Raw genomic sequence first — 19,079 nt, forward strand, 5'->3', positions numbered from 1 at the left:
TTACTCCTATCATCCTCAGGGTAGGGAAAACTCTCTTCCTATGTGAATTTAGCTTACTTACTCTTCCCATTCAAAGTAGCCTGCAGAAGTCACACCAAAAAAATGGGATGGAGACTGAGGAGTTCTCTTGTGCTATCTGGGGATCTCAATAATGTGGAGAATGGTGATCCCCACAGCAAGGTTCGGGACAGATCTGGCAATGATTCTCACAGATACCAATGACCCATGACCAGCGGCCCATAAGAGGCAAAGCTCTGAGGAGCCTGAATCCATCATCTCTCTGACTTATAGGATGGAGTAATCACCTAGAGCAGTGATCATGAACTTGGTTCCCTGCTCATAATTTATAAATACATTTAGCCTGAGGCTAAGTTCAAGGTACTGGGAATGAAAGAAAAGTGCGGGTCCTCTACATGGTATAAAAGCAGGGCAGCCCCCAGCCTCCCTCCTCAACCTCCTTCTGGCTCTGCTGGAGCTGTTGCTCTCCTATACACTTGCCTTTCAGGGTAACTGGCCACTCTTGGAGGGATTACCCTGACCTAGGTCAGGAGGTCCAAAGTCCTCAGACTTCCAGCCTAGCTCTTCTACTCACTGCTTAGTGACATTATAATTGGGGACTGAGGTGGGGGCAAGGGGGGGGTTGGCATTAGACCTTAGAAGACATTAAAAAGTAAGATGGAAGCAACATGAACTCAACTAAATAAATACCTTAGGTACACTTTAGAATAAAAGGCTATACGATCATCACATATTCTGACAGAAAGGGTTGGGGAGAAGGTTTAGGACATCTGATTGCATCTGTGTAAAACATAAAAGAAAAACGCTCACAGAAATACAGCAAACATTCTGACCGGGCAACACGACTATAATTCAGTTGGCAGCACTTGGCGTCTGAATTTGGAAGTCGTCATTATCCACTTTATTATCTAAATTCCCAATCTACAGGGTCGCACTGACCCATAAAGAGTACTGGAAACATACCGTGGATGTAATACTTCTTAACATTCGAAGGGATTCTAAGCCATTTCATCCCATCGTCTTCATTAAGATTCTTCCATTCAATCACCAGGTATAGTAGATTGTAATCCCCAGGCGACAGCGTCCAGGAAAGGATCACAGAGCTGCTGCTCAGGGGGTAAGCACTGAGGGACTCCACGGCACTCACTGAAGGGAAGAGCAGGAATTTATTTTAAATTCAAGATTAAGGAAAATTTACTAACGACCTTGAGAAATAACCAGATGCAGGGAGAAGGAAGAGGAGGCAGCCAATTTCTATCAATGTCATGGAGCTCATACCATCAGAATGCAGGAGTTAATGACGTGGAGAAGAAAAGCGATTCTACTCCAAATCTAAACATGGAATTTTGGTCGGGTCCAAATTGTTCTCAGCTGGAATCACACACAGCCTATTAACCAAACTCTCCAATTCCCACACACTTCTCTCTCCCACTGGTGAGTGACATTTAAAAAAAAAAAAATGCCCTCCACAGAGTCCCTTCAGAAAGCCTTGGTAGATTTCTGCATCTGAAGAGACCATTCCTATCATGCCTGCATGGCCCCACAGGCCATGTCTCAACCCACTTTCGGCTGTGTCTGCTGTCCATGCAGAAGCCACCCTGATCTTCCTGCATCTCTTTCCCTGAGCTGTGAAAACTTGACTAGGTATGCATCTACTGGAAGTTAAGACTTCTCCACCCCAAATCTGTGGGAGGAAATTTGGTTCCTAATCAATATCATTTCCTCAAGATGGTTTCTCTGCCCTCAACCCAAGATCAAGTTCCAGTTTACTTTCCTTCAAAAAATCATATTCCTGGTGAGACATGAAGGCGTATGCCCTCAATCCCAGCATTAAGAGGTTCAAAGAAAAGCAGATCTCTATGAGTTCAAGACTAGACTGGTCTGTATAGTGAGTTTCAGGCCAGCCAGGGCCATATAATGAGACCTTGTCTCAATCTCCAGGACCCACATAGAGGTGGAAGGTGAAATCAAGTCCACTAAGTTGTCCTCTGACCTCCACACGCATGCTGTGGTACGGGTGCCCATAAATACACATCACACATGCACACCCACAAAGATATAAGCATACTAATATGTTTTTAATTAAAAATAATAAAGTATCTTAAAAAATTTAGAAAGTGCTCTGAACTTTAAAAAGGGGATAGGAAGCAAGGCCGTGGCGGTGCACACCTTTAATCCCAGCACTCGAGAGGCAGAGTCAGGTAGATCTCTGTGAGTTCAAGGCCAGCCTGGTTTACAGAGTGAAATCCAGGACAGGAACCAAAAACTACACAGAGAAACCCTGTCTTTAAAAAAAAAAAAAAAAGCGGGGGTGGGGTGGGGTGGGTGGGGGATAGGACATAGTCAAACAATAATCAAATACTTCATGAAGGAAGTGACCCTTGGAAATGTTAGTAAGTTGGTAGAGACACCAGAAATGAGTATTTTTCCATTTAAAATAGTATCTTTGATACAAAGTACAGATTAGAAGCTCCTATTGAAAACGGCTCTTGGGCCAGCAAGGTGGCCCTGCAGGTAAAGGCACCAGCCACCAGGCCTGACAACCTGAGTTAGATCCCTGGGGACCTACATGGTGGAAGGAGAGAACCAATTCTCACAAGTTGTCCTCTGACCTCCATACATACTCTGGCATGTGCATCCCCCCCAAAATTAACTAACTTTAAAATATATTTTATAAAAGAAAGTATCAGTGCTCCTAATATTCAAATATAACAACATTGATTAAAAGGTGAGACGTTCACTACTCACAGGAAATAAAGTCCACTTAGTTTCCAACTCTCAGCAACTAATTTGAGTCTACTCACAGGAAATAAAGTCCACTTAGTTTCCAACTCTCAGCAACTAATTTGAGTCTACTCACAGGAAATAAAGTCCACTTAGTTTCCAACTCTCAGCAACTAATTTGAGTCCATATAGCATGTCATGCAACTATTAAAATATATAGCATTTTATATACAAGTATACACTATAAATATACTACATGTAAATATATACTATAGTATATATAGTATGTACTTATAGAATACTACATATAATAAAATATTAATATTATATATAAAATGTTCTACATTCTAATTTTTAAAGAGAGATAGTGACTCACCTCCATTGCTTCAAAAGGGTTAAGTATTAGATTTACTAGAATATTCTGTTGCAGATGAACAAAACTGGTTTGCAATGTATTTTTCACACAGAGAATAAGTATGAAAATATCCTGGACTGCTCAGAGGACGATGTAGACAAGAAGGACTGTGCAGAGGTTACATACTAAGAGGGGGTACCCAAGCCCAACAGATACACTGCAGTGCCGCCTCCACACCTGAAGCCCAGGGAACATCACGGAAGAGGCCAGGGAAGAGACCGGAAGAGCCACAGGCTTGGGACATCTACTCTTAGAGAGTGTCCCCTAGACATGAACTCTAAACAACATCGCTGCCTGAACAAGAACAGCATAATGTCAGCACCAGTTGACATGCCAACGTGGACAGAGGAAACTCCACAGGGTCCCAATGAAGCGCTCTCTAACAGTCCCAAGAATGGCAAACATGGCTCTGGTGGATCTTGCCCACCAACCTTCCCTCTGCCTTGCTAAACCACTAGATTACATTCCTAAAGCTAGGCCCCAAGGTCTCTTCCCTTATTTGGCCACTTCCTTATGCCTGACTAAAACTCCAAGGTCCAGCTATCAAAACACCGAGGTCCAGCAATCAAGATCTATTACTTGGCCACACCGGCTAACATGTCCAATCAGGACTTGCCAACTCATCCTACCACGGACTTCCCCTTTTTCTCCTTAAAAACCATTACAGCAGAGCCACCTGTTGCTCTTTGTCCAATTCAGAGGCAGTCCGCCCAGCCCCCAGCCCCTCTTATCCCTCTGGGGTAATGAATCTCCTTTGTGCTGAGAACTTGGTGTCTGAGTGTGTTCTGTGCTAACTCCGAGGCCCCCTACACCCACCCCTAGATGAAGATGGTGATCAGTGGACACTCAGAGAGGAAGAATCAGGCTCCTCTGTGGATGAGTTCCCTCACACGTTGACTAATCCCAAGTGGTCATCCCTGGACACATGGACATGTGAGCAAAGCTAAAGAGACTCAGTAAATTACATCGATGTGTGCTTAATATTTAATAATAAAGAAGAGATCACGAATTTTAAAAGGGGGTACAAGGGGGAATTGGAGGGAAGGAGAGGAGCAGGAGTAATGTAGATGCAGTGCTACACAAAAAGCCATGCAAGCAGGCCACATCATAATTTAATAGTGAGTCTAAAATAATAGTGATGATGATAATAACAATAGTAGGATTCTGTATGGACCACCATAAAAACAAATAAAATAAACAAACAGGGCAATCACCTATTTCTGAGCATCTCTTACCTTTACTCATTGACCATGAAAATGTCAGATTAAAATTTGCAAGTGAAGCACCGATGGAATTGACGGCCAGAACTGTAACGGTATGCACTTGTTCTGCCCACAGGAAAGTGAGATTGGTCTGATCTCCCGCATCTTCTGACCATGTCCCATCGTAGGCAGTATGGTGCTGCACCACATACCTCCTCACACTGCACAGGGAGTCATTTTTCATCAGGGGCTGGAGTAAACACAAAAATGAATTAGCGCATGGACCACAGCGTTTATACCAACTGAGCTCGTAGAGTTCTGATTATATTCCCACCAGGAAGCAGGAGTTAGATCAAGGCAGCCACTGCTCAATCTAGTGCTAAGGTGTTGGAGAGGGGTGGGATTGAAACTGTATGAGATGCAGGAGGCATGGTCATATCTAGGAGTCGTGCAGCACAGGGACATTATTTTCTCCCTCCTCATGGTTTTCTTTGGACCCAGAGACTAAATTAAAGGGAGTGAAGTAAGAACACAGTCAGGACATTTGAAATATGAAAAATACATAGGAAATACTAAGAATGTCCACCCTATTGTAGAGAAAGACTGACGAGAAGTTTCCTCATCTAACTAGCAAGCAAAGGCTCAGATGGTTATCATCACTTTGTGAACCCAAGTAAATCTGCCACTGCTCTCCTTAGGATACGCTTGGAAGATTATCTAGAGCAAGAGGAGTTTTTACAAACAAAACAAAACCTTGAAAGTTAACAAATAACAGAAGCTATTCGGGCATTTCTGTCCCATAGCTTTCTATAAAAAAAATGATACTGTGTTATGAAAGATTCCTGCGTAAAACACATGCCAGCTCCATGCTCTTCCATTCTGAAGAGTCCAAGAATACCCTTCCCTTACCAAATAATCACCTTTACCTATTGCAGGGAAAATTAAATGCTACCAATCCCTTAGAAAGCTACAAAGATCTGTACTTTACACCACAGATTAGAACAAGTGTCTCCAAGTGAAAAGTGGCAGAGACACACTCAAAAAGATGCATGTATTCTGCAGGGGGTGGAACCTTGTGGGCAGTAGTAGGGTGGAAGTAAGATATAAGAAAAAGTCTCTAAAAAATACCAGTTTTATTTCATCTGAAAAACCCATGTCATTTTGGTATGTTAATATTTATTTTTTCAACCAGTAGTAAAAAAAAAAAAAATCAAGGATACTGAAAGATGCTCACAGCTCACCTGTACATTTACTGCTCCAGCCCTGAAAGGAGCATTTCTCTCAGTCCTGATTTTTTTGATGGAATAATAGTGTTGGAAACACTCTTTCCTCTTTGAACTGTCTTAACTTTTAGACCCACTTAGCTTAGAAAAATCAAGAATATATGCCTGTATACTGACCCCTGTACATATACATATCTCTAAATATGTCTATAAGAACCCACCTGTGCTTAACATGAGCTGATATTGATCTCTAACTCCAATGAATGATGATGAGAATCGTTCTGGCTGATTCTCTTCCTAGTTTGGAGCTTCCTGAGAGAGCAGAGAAAAAAAAAAACACCTGTGCTCTGCCCCATCCACCTTCTTAATTTTTCCATTCCAAGACAGACATACACTGACATAATAACTACTAGCCTACATCCCTGGAAAAAATGCACAACTCCAAAATATTTATGTAGCATCCTCCATCTTTCACACTTTAGACTCATTTCTAAAGTTAACTAAGCCTTTTCCCTTGCTACCTGCACTGAGGTAATTTCATACACTTGTGATAGCCATAACCTAATCTGTATTTCATCCTCGAATCCTCCAGTCTATGATTTTTTTTAAAAAAAATCTGTATACTTTAGCGTTTGTTCTTTGTATATGAAGTTTCGGGTTTGGAAAAATGTGTAGTGTTGTGTGCCACCATTTCATTTTCTACTGAAGAGTCTCATTCTGTAACAATGATTATGAATACAGTGGTCTGAATAACTCATGTGCAAGTTTTCCTGTAGAGAAAGCTTTTTAAGTCACCCAAATAAGCATCCATGAGCACGATGGTCCATCAAGGCTACATTTAGCTTACAAAATGGCTGCACAAGTTTGCATTTCCACAAGCAGCAAACCAAGTTTCTTGATGCTCTGTATTCTCAATTAGCAATTTCAAATGTCTTTGAAAAGAAATCAGCCATTTTAATAGATGTGGAATCATACCTCGTTGCTGTTTCACTTTGTAAATCCTCCACAATGGCAAACAATGTTGAGAGGCCTCTCATGTTTTTATTTGCCACCTGTGGGTCTCCTTTGGTTAGATATGTAGACCAGATATTTGGTCTATATTTTTGTTGAGATATTTGTTTTCTTATTGTTGAAGCTGCAGCACCCTAGCTGCAATGATCTTTTCATTCTCTTGACAGTCTTTCCCAAGTCAGAATTTATTTTAATAAAGTTCAACCTACTAACACTGAAAAACTAAAGAACAGTAGGCTTCATGAGATTGATGACGTCAACGCTTTGGCCACCAAACCTGATGACTTGAGTGTGAATGCCAGAGCCCACATGGTGGGGACAGAGAAGCACCTTCTGTAAATTGTCCTCTGACCCTGCACATGTGTCAGGGCTACTCCAGAGTCCACACACCCCACAATAAACAAATAAACAAGTGTAGAAATCTTTTTTTTTTTTAATTTTGAATGTCATACCTCAAATGATGGGGACAGGTCAGAGACATGGCTCAGTTCAAGGAGGCTCTAATGACTGAAGGAGGAAAGGTGAACTATGTAATAAAATAGATGTCATAAGACAGTTCAGACTCAGCATCTCTCAACCTGGCATCCAGTGGTGCTGCAATCCAAAACTCATGAAGTGCTAACATGATACCTAAAAAGTTTCAAATCTGTGAGCATTTTGAATTTCAGATGTTTGATTAGAAATGTTTTACTGCTAAAGAATGCACAAATATTCCAAAATCCAAAAAATGCTCAGCCCATATTTGATTATTACCCATAAACAAATATTCACAGTCCTCACTGATATAAATAACTAGATAAATAAATTTGATGCAACATAAAAGTCTGCCACGAGAAAGAATTCTAAGTCATTGTTATAAATTCTCCACTCATAAGCAGAAATTTAGCTCTCATTCCTCAAGCAGTAGCTTGTCACAGTGACTTCATTCCAAAAAGTACAACATAGAAAGGGAGAGAGTCACTGTATGGTGAGGGGCTACACAGCTCCCAATGCCATCTTAGCAAGAGTCACCTGTCCTGAGGTAGTATGTGGACTTAACCTAACATGACAAAATGTTGCTTAAAAATGTATACTTTGTACCCCAACCCCCATTTGGCTATCTAACCATTAGCAAACATCAGAATATTTGGGAGAAATTATACAAAATTCCAGCTTGACAGGAATCAGTTATGAACTTTAGTTACAATGATGCAATTAATTAATTGCAACAAATGTATCATATTAATATAAGATGTTATTCATAGAGAAAACAGGGTGTGGGAATTTGAGGAAATTCTCTATGTTCTTTGCTATTTTTCTATAAGTCTAAAACTACTCTAAAAGAAAGTTATTGCAAAATATTTGTTTACACTGTAAAGATGTGTCTCTGCCTAAGGTACCTTGTGATTCTTTTAATAAAGAGCTGAATGGCTAATAGCTAAGCAGGAAAGAATAGGTAGGACTTCTGGGAAGAGAGAGGAACGCTGGGAAGAGAATCTAGGTATGCAGGAGACACCAGGGAGACACTGAAGAGGTCAGACCTATGGTACATAGTAAAGGTAGCTGAGTCACATGGCAGAATGTAGATTTAAAAATATGAGTTAATTTAAGTTATAAGAGCTAGTTGACAATAAGCCTAAGCTAGAGCCAAAATTTCATAAATAATAATAAATCTCCATGTCATTATTTATGGGCTGGCAGTCCAAAGAAAGTCTGACGAAAAAGCATACTACAGAAAGTTTTACATGTAAAAATACCAGAGAAATAGTTTTTATTTACTTTTAAAAATACATTTAGTTATTTGTTTATTTATTAGTGTGTGTGTGTGTGTGTGTGTGTGTGTGTGTGTGTGTGTGTGTGTTTCTGCACACATGTGGAGGTCAGAGTACAATGGTGGGAGTCAGCTCTCCCCTTCCACCGTGCAGGTCCCAGGGATCAAACTCAGACTCATCATGCTTAGTGGCAAGGTGTCTTTATGCCTGAGCCACCTTGCCAGAAATTCAGAACTTGTTTTCCATGCACGTACACTTACCCTGTAACTCCGAGGGACATGCAGCACATAGACTGCATACTCTTAGGAAATCTTACTCGAGCTTTAGACCCTGGATTAGGGAGGTGATGTGCTTTGGCTCCTGAATATCTCCCCCAAAGCCTGGTGATAAATGTTTACCACCAGCTGTGCTGCTGGGAAGAGGTGCAAACTTTAGGAGGGAAGGCCTAGTGGAAAGGAGTGAAGTCATTAGGGGGGATTCCCTCCAAAGGCATGTTGAGGTCCTTCTCTTTCTCCTTGTTCTCTTTCATGTCCCTGCCGCCATTGAGGGAGAGTCAGTTTCTTAAGACATGCACTCCCACCATGATGGTCCCAAAGCAACGGCACCAACATAACATGGAGCTTTGAAACCCTGAGCCAAGGTAAACCTTTTTTTCCTTATAAGCTGTTTGTCACCTGGACTTTGTTAGTGATGCAACACAGAATAACACAGGAACCGGAATCACTGAACTACTGCTCAGGTTAGGAAACAGAAGCAACACAAGACAGAAACTGAGCTATTAAAGGGTAGTTCATCCAAGGAAAGGCAGTCAAGTACTTTGAGAGACCGCAGGCCAAGTAAAGATGTTATCCCTGCCCTCAGATCAACGCTGAGGAATCTATACCATTCTACTATCCAATACGACAGCCACTAGACACTTGTAAGCATTTAAGTTTAAGTTAATGAAATTAAGCAAAAGTGAAAATGTAGGTTTTGCATCACACTGGACACAACTCAAGCCATAAAGCCACAGGTGGTTGCCATGTTGGGCAATGCACACACAAAGTGTTCTTGCCATTATAGAAAGTTCTAACAGGCAACATCACTGAGGAAACATGGGAGTCAGGCATAAGGTAACCATAGGAACTACCTAGAAAGAAAAGCCACTGTTCTGTTCAACGGCATAATGGAGTATGGGGAAGGAGAGAAGGTGACCGCATCCTGGGCCACAGGGTAGTTGTTAGAGCTACGAGGAGATAAAGACAAGCTACTTAGATTCTGTTCATGGCTATCCCTTCCAATGTCTGAGCAATGTCACTGCCCATCCCCCTCTGAAGAAATACTCACTATCTACCAAGTATTAATGTCAATTATTAATGATACTTTCAAGTAAAAATGTTGAAATGGAAGACAGTTTAGAAATTGCATTACCATGTAAACAAAATTATATAGTAACTGGAATTATAAACTAAGTGTACACAAGCTCTTACATACCCCAATTTTTAGATGGGAGTTGGTTTTAGATCAGGAAACTATTTCTTCCTTCCTTTCTTTCTTTTTTTTGTTTTTTTTTTCTGGTTTTTTTGTTTGTTTGTTTGTTTTTCGAGACAGGGTTTCTCTGTGTAGTTTTGGTTCCTGTCCTGGATCTTGCTCTGTAGACCAGGCTAGCCTCAAACTCACAGAGATCCGCCTGGTTCTGCCTCCCGAGTGCTGGGATTAAAGGCATGGGCCACCGCTGCCCGGCTAGGAAACTATTTTTAAACATACATTGACTTTTTTCCTCTTGGGGATTAAAATTAATTTCACATTTACATAATAAACATACCATTGCCTACCTCATGTATTTTATTCCTAAATCAGTCTTAAGCTTGATATCTACTCCTGAAATTATTTGTTTGGGATAGAAATCAACTCTTCAGAAGAATGGATGCTTTGGCATTTCCAAGTTTATCATCCATCATTATAGAAAAACTTGTCCTATGCCATCACACAGATAAAATATTCTCTTACATCTTATGTGCTTAAAGTGTTAAGGGAAATCCATGTTTATTTACATTGTTCAGGATTCAACTGAGAAAAAATTGTGGGCTTAAAGCAACACTATTTATCATTTAGTGATCTTACCCTGAGACAGATGACAAATATGAACCCCAAAGAGTCCAAGACTTTTCCAGAATAGCAATTCTACAATTATAATTAATAATTATTATAATTTTATTATATTATAATATAATAAATAAAAGCCTGAGAAAATAATAAAGGCTCCTGACTATGTCAGAACTCCAGATGCTTAATTCTGAGCAGCCACATCTCCAAAATGCATTAAAACATAAGGTTTGGGGTCATTTGTGAGATTAATAATGACAGGGTTATAAACAAAGAATTGACAAACATAACTTCAGGATAAAATAAAAGATAGAAATTGGAAATACCTTCCAAAGCAAGGTGACATTTCTCTCTTTTCTAGAAACATCGCCACTCATTATTCTCCAAAATTCAGGTCCTCTCATAGGAACTGCAAATGACAGGGAGCCCAAGTTGGACACATGTTCTTGGAAGGAAATGTTTTCAGCCACATTTGAAGCACACGCTTCTGCACTTTCAAGAAACATTAACAAATGTTCACAGACCTTTCACATCCATAACAAGTGTGTAGGCTGGACTGCTCCAATTACTCCAGTACCCAAGTCCATCCAACCGCCGGCAGCGTACCTGTGCCACGTAGACAGCACAGAGGTCCAGCACCGGCAGACTGGCAGACTTTGATTTTGCATCAAATACCTCGTGCGTCTGTAACAGAAGTCACACTGTCAACACACATGCCTCCTATGGGTCCTGAAGTGCTCTTTTATTTTAGATCTTAACATTATTACAAATGTAAGACAGAGTGATGTTCTATGGTCTCACTTCAAAAACACATGACATTTGGCCAGTCAGGAGAGTGCTGCCTCCCACATCTGGTCATTCCCTTGTTGTCTCATTGCACTAGCAAGGTCAATTCCAAACACACTCTTGCCCTACTGCTAATCCTTGTCCTCTAATCCTCTCTCCAACACAAAGACAAGAATTCAAAAATGGCGGTCAGATAGGGCCCTCCTCTCTAGGGGATAAGACTCACATACACCACAACTAATGTCATTGTGCTAATGACATCATCAGGGTTTCTTTCATTTCCATTCCTCGCAAGCTGCCCCTGCAAAACTGACACAAAACTTCTCATATACACACTCAACTCTATGATTGTGTAATAAAAGTAGCCTCTTTTGAGCTGGGCGATGGTGGCTCACACCTTTAATCCCAGCATTTGGGAGTCAGACAGATCTCTGTGAGCTCAAGTTCAGCCTGGTCGACAAAAAGAGTTCCAGGACAGCCAGGACTGTTACACAGAGAAACCCTGTTCTGAAAACAAAAAACAAAACAAAACAACAACAACAAAATGGTAGCCTCTTTCCAATTGTTCCATGCATGTACATACTGAAAGATATCAGAAGCTTAGGCAAAATGTGGGTCCCTGAACAATGAGTGTGGAAACAAAGGATGAAATATGGCAAATATTTCTTCAAAAAAGGCCTTCTCCAAACCTTTAATGTCATAAACTGGATCTCTACCCCAGGAAGGTGCAATGAGGCAGGGTTTCCCGAGCCTAGTTAGCCAGGCAATCTCTATTTCACAGAACAGTTCATTGGGAAAACACCCTGCCAAGTATGCTTTTGTTCCTTACAAGGACTTAGACTTTAACAGTCTAAGTCAGTGCTTCTCAAACTTCCTAATGCTGTGATCCTTTAATACTGTTCCTCATGGTGTGGTGACCCCCAACCATAAAATTATTTTCATTGCTATTTCATAACTGTAATTTTGCAACTGTTATGAATCATAATGTAAATATCTGATATGTGAGCCCTGGGAAAGCGGTTGCAACCCACAGGTTGAGAACCACTGATCTAAGTAATGAAAGTAATTACACAGTACAGGAGAGTATACTATTTGTGTACCAGTGACAGTGGGAAGCAATGAAACTCCGGAACATTAGAAGATGCTGTTGCACGTTTAACTCTCAGCAGCTGTGATTACTTACAAGAGACCTGCTTGAGGTTGGTTATGGAAGGGAGAGGGGCTCACAGGGCCCCCACTTATACCTGAGGGTTTCACTGTTGTTGCTGAGGGAAGATGAGACATGTTTTTCAGTGGTATAGCCACTGGTAAGCTGCCCATGTTCCTGTGGAAAAATTCCTTACCAAAGATGGAGAAAGATGATTGGCTAGGAAGAGGAAGGGGATCAGCGGTAGGGGGATAAGAGGTGGTAAGAGGGGGTGAATATGATCAGAATAATTATATATATATATATATATATATATATGTATGTATATAAAAATATCATAATGAAACCCATTATTAAGTATAATTAATGTATGTTCATAAAACACTTAAATAGCTTTTAGTAGTCTCAGCACTTGGGAGAGTAAAGCATCAGAAGTTCACAAGTTGAAGGCCAGCCTGGGCTACAGGGTGACGTTGAGGCTAGCCTGGGCTACAGAGAGACTCCAATTTACAGAGGGGCAGGGGAAAGGAGAGAGAGAGAGAATGGAGAGGAAAACAATTAGAAGTAAAAAGTACCTTCCATTGTATTTCTTTTCCATTTAAGCCATATCGAATCTGGAACTGAAGGTTATTCTCTGGAAAGACAGGCTTTTCCCAAGATATTTTTAATAATCCAATGTTTATAGTAATCTCTGCTTTCACACTAGATGGAGGTAGTGGTTTTACTAGAAATTTAAAAATAATAACATATAATAGTAACTTAAACAGCAATATTAACCATCTTTATACTTCATATCTATAAAGTAATAGTATCCTTTTGAAAGCTTTCTCATTCATTGACTCATCCCTACAGCTTTGTGTAATACATAAGAAAAATGATTATCTCCACTTTGTAAGCACAAAGGTTCACTGAAAACCTCATCAGTACATTATCCATGTCACTTTGCAAGATCAGAGAATACACTGACTGAGCTATTAGAAGCTTGCTTTCTATAATCTGAGGAAACAGATTTTTTTTTTTTAGATTTATTTATTTATTATGTATACAGTATTCTACCTGCATGTGTCCCTGCAGGCCAGAAGAGGGCACCAGATCTCATTACAGATAGTTGTGAGCCACCATGTGGTTGCTGGGAATTGAACTCAGGACCTCTAGAAGAGCAGTCGGTGCTCTTAACCACTGAGCCATCTCTCCAGCCCCCGGAAACAGATTTTAATAAGCAGAAAATAGAGGCAAAGGTGACTAAGATCACAAATGATTTTAACAAAAAATTAAGACATGTTTAAAGATGAAATACATAAAAATATAGAAATGCACAGAAGATGGTTACCTTATAACAAAGACTATAGAGGTCCAGCCCCTTATAGTCTTTTCCCAGAGTTCTAGAAGAGACACTACCAGCAGTGAAAAAATTGATCTGAGGGATGTCGAATGAACCTAAGCTCTTTAGTCTATTCACTTTATTCTTCTCAGTCAATTCTGTCTACACAGCTTCGTTTCTGTTCTCATACTTAGCTCCTCTCTATCCCTTCTTCTACTGTTCTCCCATTGTTCTCTTAGTTCTTTCCATCTTCTCTCAAGTTTCCAGTTTATATACACATACAATCAGCAATTCTCTGACTGCACCATTTCTGGTAGGGTGGAGCAAGTGTACTTGGTTGCTAGATAGCCTGTGTCACAGCTTGATGCACCTGGTATGTAAAAGCTCTTATCTTTGAGTTCATTGTTAAAGGGGAAATCTTTTAGAACTAGGGATACTACTTGGGCTATGGGAGAAAGGTTTAAGCTTAATTTGGACAAGAAATAAAGTTTTGAACCTAATATCCGCCTGGCCTTGGCAGTTATCTCAGTAAGATATTTACCTTATCTCAGGAAACTAGCAGGTAGTCTGAGTGCTTATTTGTCTGCAGTCTGTCCTTGTATGTTTGGCAAGTATCTCAGATAAAATACTTTTGTCTGGAGATGGCCCTAGCTGGATGCTTGCTAATGAAGATAACTACAGAAAGGCAGACTTCTGAGTCTAATGCTAAAAAGGGGGAACAAAGGCCTGGGGATGTTATCCAAATACCCCAATTGTATAGGGGAAATTGTGCCCAATGAATGATCAACCACACTGGTAGAAATTCTTGGGAAAAGAATCAAATGGGAAAGCTACAATAGCACACCAGAAAGTCATTGCAGGATACAGCTAACATATTGAAAAGCCAGTATCACCAACACTCCTTGAGTTTTGGCTTTATCCTCTGGAAGAGTCCTACTCTTCCAGATATTAGCTTTTGTCATTGACAGCTGAATTCCTACTTCATATTTCTGTGGCTCACAGCAACCCTGTTTCTTCTTCCTCTTCCTCCCTCCCCTCCTCCCTGCCCCCTTCTCTCCATAAGGTCTCACTTTGTAGCCCTGGCTGGCTTAGGACTCACTGCATAGATCAAGCTGGTCTTGAACTCACAGAGATCTGCCTGCCCCTGCTTCCCTAGCACCGGGATTAAAGGTGTGCACCACACCCAGTTACCTTTCTTTTTTAACATCTTATGTTGCTGCTCTTGACCTAACTTTGACTTACATCCAGAACATGCATTTGCCCAACATCATCAATTTTTTCCAATGGAGGAGCATTTTTGCTAATAAGACTATAAGGAAACGTGACTTGTTGGACTAGAACCTGGAAGTCCAAGCACAGCTTAAGCCTCTAGATCTCCTAAGAGTGTCATGACAAGCATGACCTTCACAGTACCACATCAATCTTGTCTTTACTTGTGATGGATACCCCTAAATGGAGCAGTGGGTTCAGCTGCCATAGCAATGTGCTAAAATGCTTAAGTACTATACTTCCACACCAGCTGATAAGGAACTTTTCTCCTGAAAGCATCCCTTCCTATCTCAGATCCCCTCAGCCCCCCTCCACAGCTGCCATGAGCCAGCATCTAACAGGTTAACACCTGAGGTCTCTAAGATGATGGCCAGGATGTTCCTCTTCTTGGAAACTATTCTGATGGGTACCTCTGCCATTGAACTATCCAAAGAGAGATGGCTCTTGACTGGAATATGAAGTACACAACTCTAGTGACAGAAATGAATAGAAAGAAACCCACCAACTCATAAACTGAAAAACCACAGGTAGGGTGTTATGCAGGTGTTGTATGGGGGAAGATAGGAAAAGACTCTGAAGACATTCATGGTCTACTCCCAAAACCTGTTGGTTCCCTCAAGCTCTCTGTAAGTCAGGACCCTGTTGATTCATAGGGAACAAAGAATTCCTGGATTGGCACAACATAAGTGTTTGCCATCATTCTCCTCCCCCACGTCTCATTTCTAAAAACAACCACTGTGTAAAAAGCATGGCCTCTTGTTTGAGCAGTACTTTTTAATCTTTTAAGCAATCAACACTAGTACTTTAGACCATTCAGGACAAAACACCTTGAAATTGCCATTAGTATGTAGTTTCTCATGATCATTAAATTCCTCATAGCTCATGATAGTATCCATTGCTAACCCCATAAGAAGATCAAACTTTCATCTCTGGAAAAGGCCATTTCTTTTCAAGAAAGGAAATATCCACATTTGAGACAATGTAGGAACTGATTCTTTGGTTGTGGTTCAGTGGGTCACGTGGATGGATTCAGTGACTACCAGGAGGGAGTGGGCCCACAGTGATGCACACATCAGGGAAGTATGAAGAGCTACACACAGTTAATGGGTGGTACAGAATGTCTACGTGCCTAATCCAAGTTTTGATAACTGGGAAGAGGTGGAGCTGAGATTTACATCCCAAAGGTTCATTTCCACATTGCTCTCTTCCTAAGGCAAGATGAGCCTGACTTAAAATTCTTTAAGTTTTGGGAAGCAAAGCACCCAGGCTTATCCAGAGAACAATTGCTGGCTTCATGCTGTGCGTGACTGTTCATGGCCCTTTATTAGACTAGATAATTGACAAACAGAAAAGTACCATTTGCAGTGAAAACACAATGGAATCATGCAACAGAAGAGATAACCAATCAGTTGGGCATTTATATAGGAAAACAGATCTAATAACTAAAGTGAGTTCATCCTATATTTAAAAAAATAGATTCTACTTCAAATGTGTGCTGATTAATAGAAAAATATACTGATTTTTGACATAATTGCATAATATAATAATGTATAGCTGCTGTGGGATGGTCTGTATGTCGTGTGTTGCTGATTGGTCAATAAATAAATCACTGATTGGCCATTGGCTAGGCAGGAAGTATAGGCAGGGCAAGGGGGAGAATAAAGCTGGGAAATGGAAGGCTGAGGCAGAGAGACACTGCCAGCCGCCGTGATGACAAACAGCAGGTGAAGATGCCGGTAAGCCACGAGCCACGGGGCAAAGTATAGATTTATAGAAATGGATTAATTTAAGCTGTAATAACAGTTAGCAAGAAGCCTGCACGGCCATACAGTTTGCAACCAATATAAGTGTCTGTGTTTACTTGGTTGGGTCTGAGCGGCTGTGGAACTGGCGGGTGAGAGAGATTTGTCCTGACTGTGGGCCAGGCAGGAAAACCCTAGCTACATATAGCAACAAAATAAATAACCAGAAATGGGTCATTTTTCAAATATTCCACAGTGACTTTGGAAGAATACATCAATTCTCTCTCTCTCTCTCTCTCTCTCTCTCTCTCTCTCTCTCTCTCTCTCTCTCTCTCTCTCTCGCGCGCGCGCTTTTGATTTTTTGAGACAGGGTTTCTCTGTGTAGCTTTGGAGCCTTTCCTGGAACTCACTTTATAGCCCAGGCTGGCCTCTAACTCACAGAGATCTGCCTGCCTCTTCCTCTCAAGTTCTGGGATTAAAAGCATGCGCCACTACCACCCAGCTCATCAAATGCCTCAAAGGTTCTTTGAATCCTTTGATCTCAATACTTTAAAAAAAAAAATCTGTGAATATCATTACAGATCTCATCATCTTTGTCCATTTTCTTCACTTTCTTTAGATATTTCAAATGCCTCTTACGCAGCCTCACAAATTAAAGTCTTGAAATACGATTACTCAGCTTATATTATCCAAATGAAACTTTTAGAAATACAATAGCAAATGCTTTCAGAACTACACGGCAGGGATCCTTTATATGTCAGAAAATCCTCACAAAATTGCACTCACAGTGACGCATGCAGCTCAGGAAGTGTTGCATGGAAGTATCCAAGTGCTATGAATCTGTTATCCATATTTATAAACAAACCTGCTACAGAGAATATAAACATAGACTCAAGATGGTAATAAAAGCTCAAAACTAGAGATCTTCGTAAGGTTTTTTTCTTCAAAATCTAGCGTGATTGGAAAATGGCACCCAAATCTAAGGAAAATACACATACCTACGGAGTCGGGAAGGACACACGTTGGTGGAGAGTCAAGTGAACCTAAAGAATGATTGATCCTGATCCACATTGTGTAGCCAGATAATAGAAAGATGGGCTGGAAAACACATTCATAAAAGCCATCCCTCTGCAAGATGCAGCTTTTGGACTCGGATGCAGGATGAATAGACGGACTATCGGAACAATACAGGCTGCTCCTTAAAAAATATTTAAAAAAATATATCCAGTTAATGTGCAGTATTAATAAGAGGAAGAAGATATTTTAGAAATCTGATTTGTGGTTCAAAAGAAGAGATCATGTTCTCTGTCTAAAACCTGGGTGCTTTTATTAGAAAGGCACTCTTGAGCTCTTAGCTCTCTCCAGATCTTAGTCTTTCCACAAAAACAGTAACTATAAACATACTGCATGAGTAAGGAGTAGTGAAGGAAATGGGAAGAGCTGACAAGAAGGGAGGTTAGGAATAGAGTGCAGGACTGTGATCGTTACACCAGCCCACTGGTTCTCAGCCTTCCTAGTGCTACGACCCTTCAGAACAGCTTCTGGTTGTGGTCACCCCAACCATAAAATTATTTTATTCCTAATTCATAACTGTAATTTTGATACTGTTATGAATCATAATGTAAGTATTTTTTGGAGATAGAGGTTTTTAAGGGGGTCAGGACCCACATGTTGAGAACCCCTGTACTAGAGGCTTGCATCAGTGACATGACTGTAGCAATAAGGATCGAAAACAGGACTGAGGGTACTTCTATGGTGAGGGGAAAGCAGATTCTTCTCACTTTAAACAGTGAGTTAAATTCCAACAGAAAATGAGAATGTAACTGATGGGAACATTTGGCTTGATTGCCAGTTCCCTAATACTTTCTAGTCCAAACTGATGTAATGAAAATGCATGCCAAATCCTGATCCATACACGAATGGTCGTGAAATATATTACTCATTTTCTCAGAAATGAACGTTTTTTTTTTTAAACATTAGAGGTCTCAACCAACCTACTTCCTCACAGAACACAATGTGTTTCTTCTCTTTGAAATGGTCCTTCTGACACTGCTCTGAAAATGGTGTTTAAAAGACGAAAGCTGTGACTACTCTCTCAACAGGGATGAAAATGAGAAGGAAAAAGAAAATGAAAATACTAAAATCTTTTATTTACCATCTTTGTAATATTTTCTGCTCAAGGTTATCAGTGTGTGTGTGTGTGTGTGTGTGTGTGTGTGTGTGTGTGTGTGTGTGTGTGTGTGTGTGTTCAGATAACCAGTGGTGAGTGAGAGATACCAATGACAGAGGGGTTTGTAATCGTCACTGAATAGAAAATAGCAGTGCAGACACAGTGGCAAAGGTCTAACTTGGAACGATTAGCATCATCATCATGACAGCAATTCA

At 40.5% G+C, this 19,079-nt stretch overlaps 1 protein-coding gene across 3 annotated transcripts in view; it reads right to left on the bottom strand.

Moving 5' to 3' along the window:
- The window catches only part of Lepr (leptin receptor), a 101,940-nt gene that overhangs the window by 20,733 nt on the left and 62,128 nt on the right, over window positions 1–19,079 (bottom strand). For all 3 annotated transcript variants that reach the window (XM_052717418.1, XM_052717417.1, XM_052717419.1), the window contains exons 10-15: window positions 17,693–17,892; window positions 12,938–13,086; window positions 10,954–11,113; window positions 10,756–10,838; window positions 4,393–4,609; window positions 982–1,164 (exon numbers count right to left, since the gene is read on the bottom strand). In XM_052717418.1, the coding sequence (XP_052573378.1) occupies window positions 982–1,164; window positions 4,393–4,609; window positions 10,756–10,838; window positions 10,954–11,113; window positions 12,938–13,086; window positions 17,693–17,892 (992 nt within the window). The remainder of the gene's footprint in view (window positions 1–981; window positions 1,165–4,392; window positions 4,610–10,755; window positions 10,839–10,953; window positions 11,114–12,937; window positions 13,087–17,692; window positions 17,893–19,079) is intronic.

Source organism: Peromyscus californicus, unplaced genomic scaffold (genome assembly GCF_007827085.1).
Source record: "Peromyscus californicus insignis strain IS unplaced genomic scaffold, ASM782708v3 Scaffold_5__1_contigs__length_169319896, whole genome shotgun sequence".
NCBI lineage: Eukaryota > Metazoa > Chordata > Mammalia > Rodentia > Cricetidae > Peromyscus > Peromyscus californicus.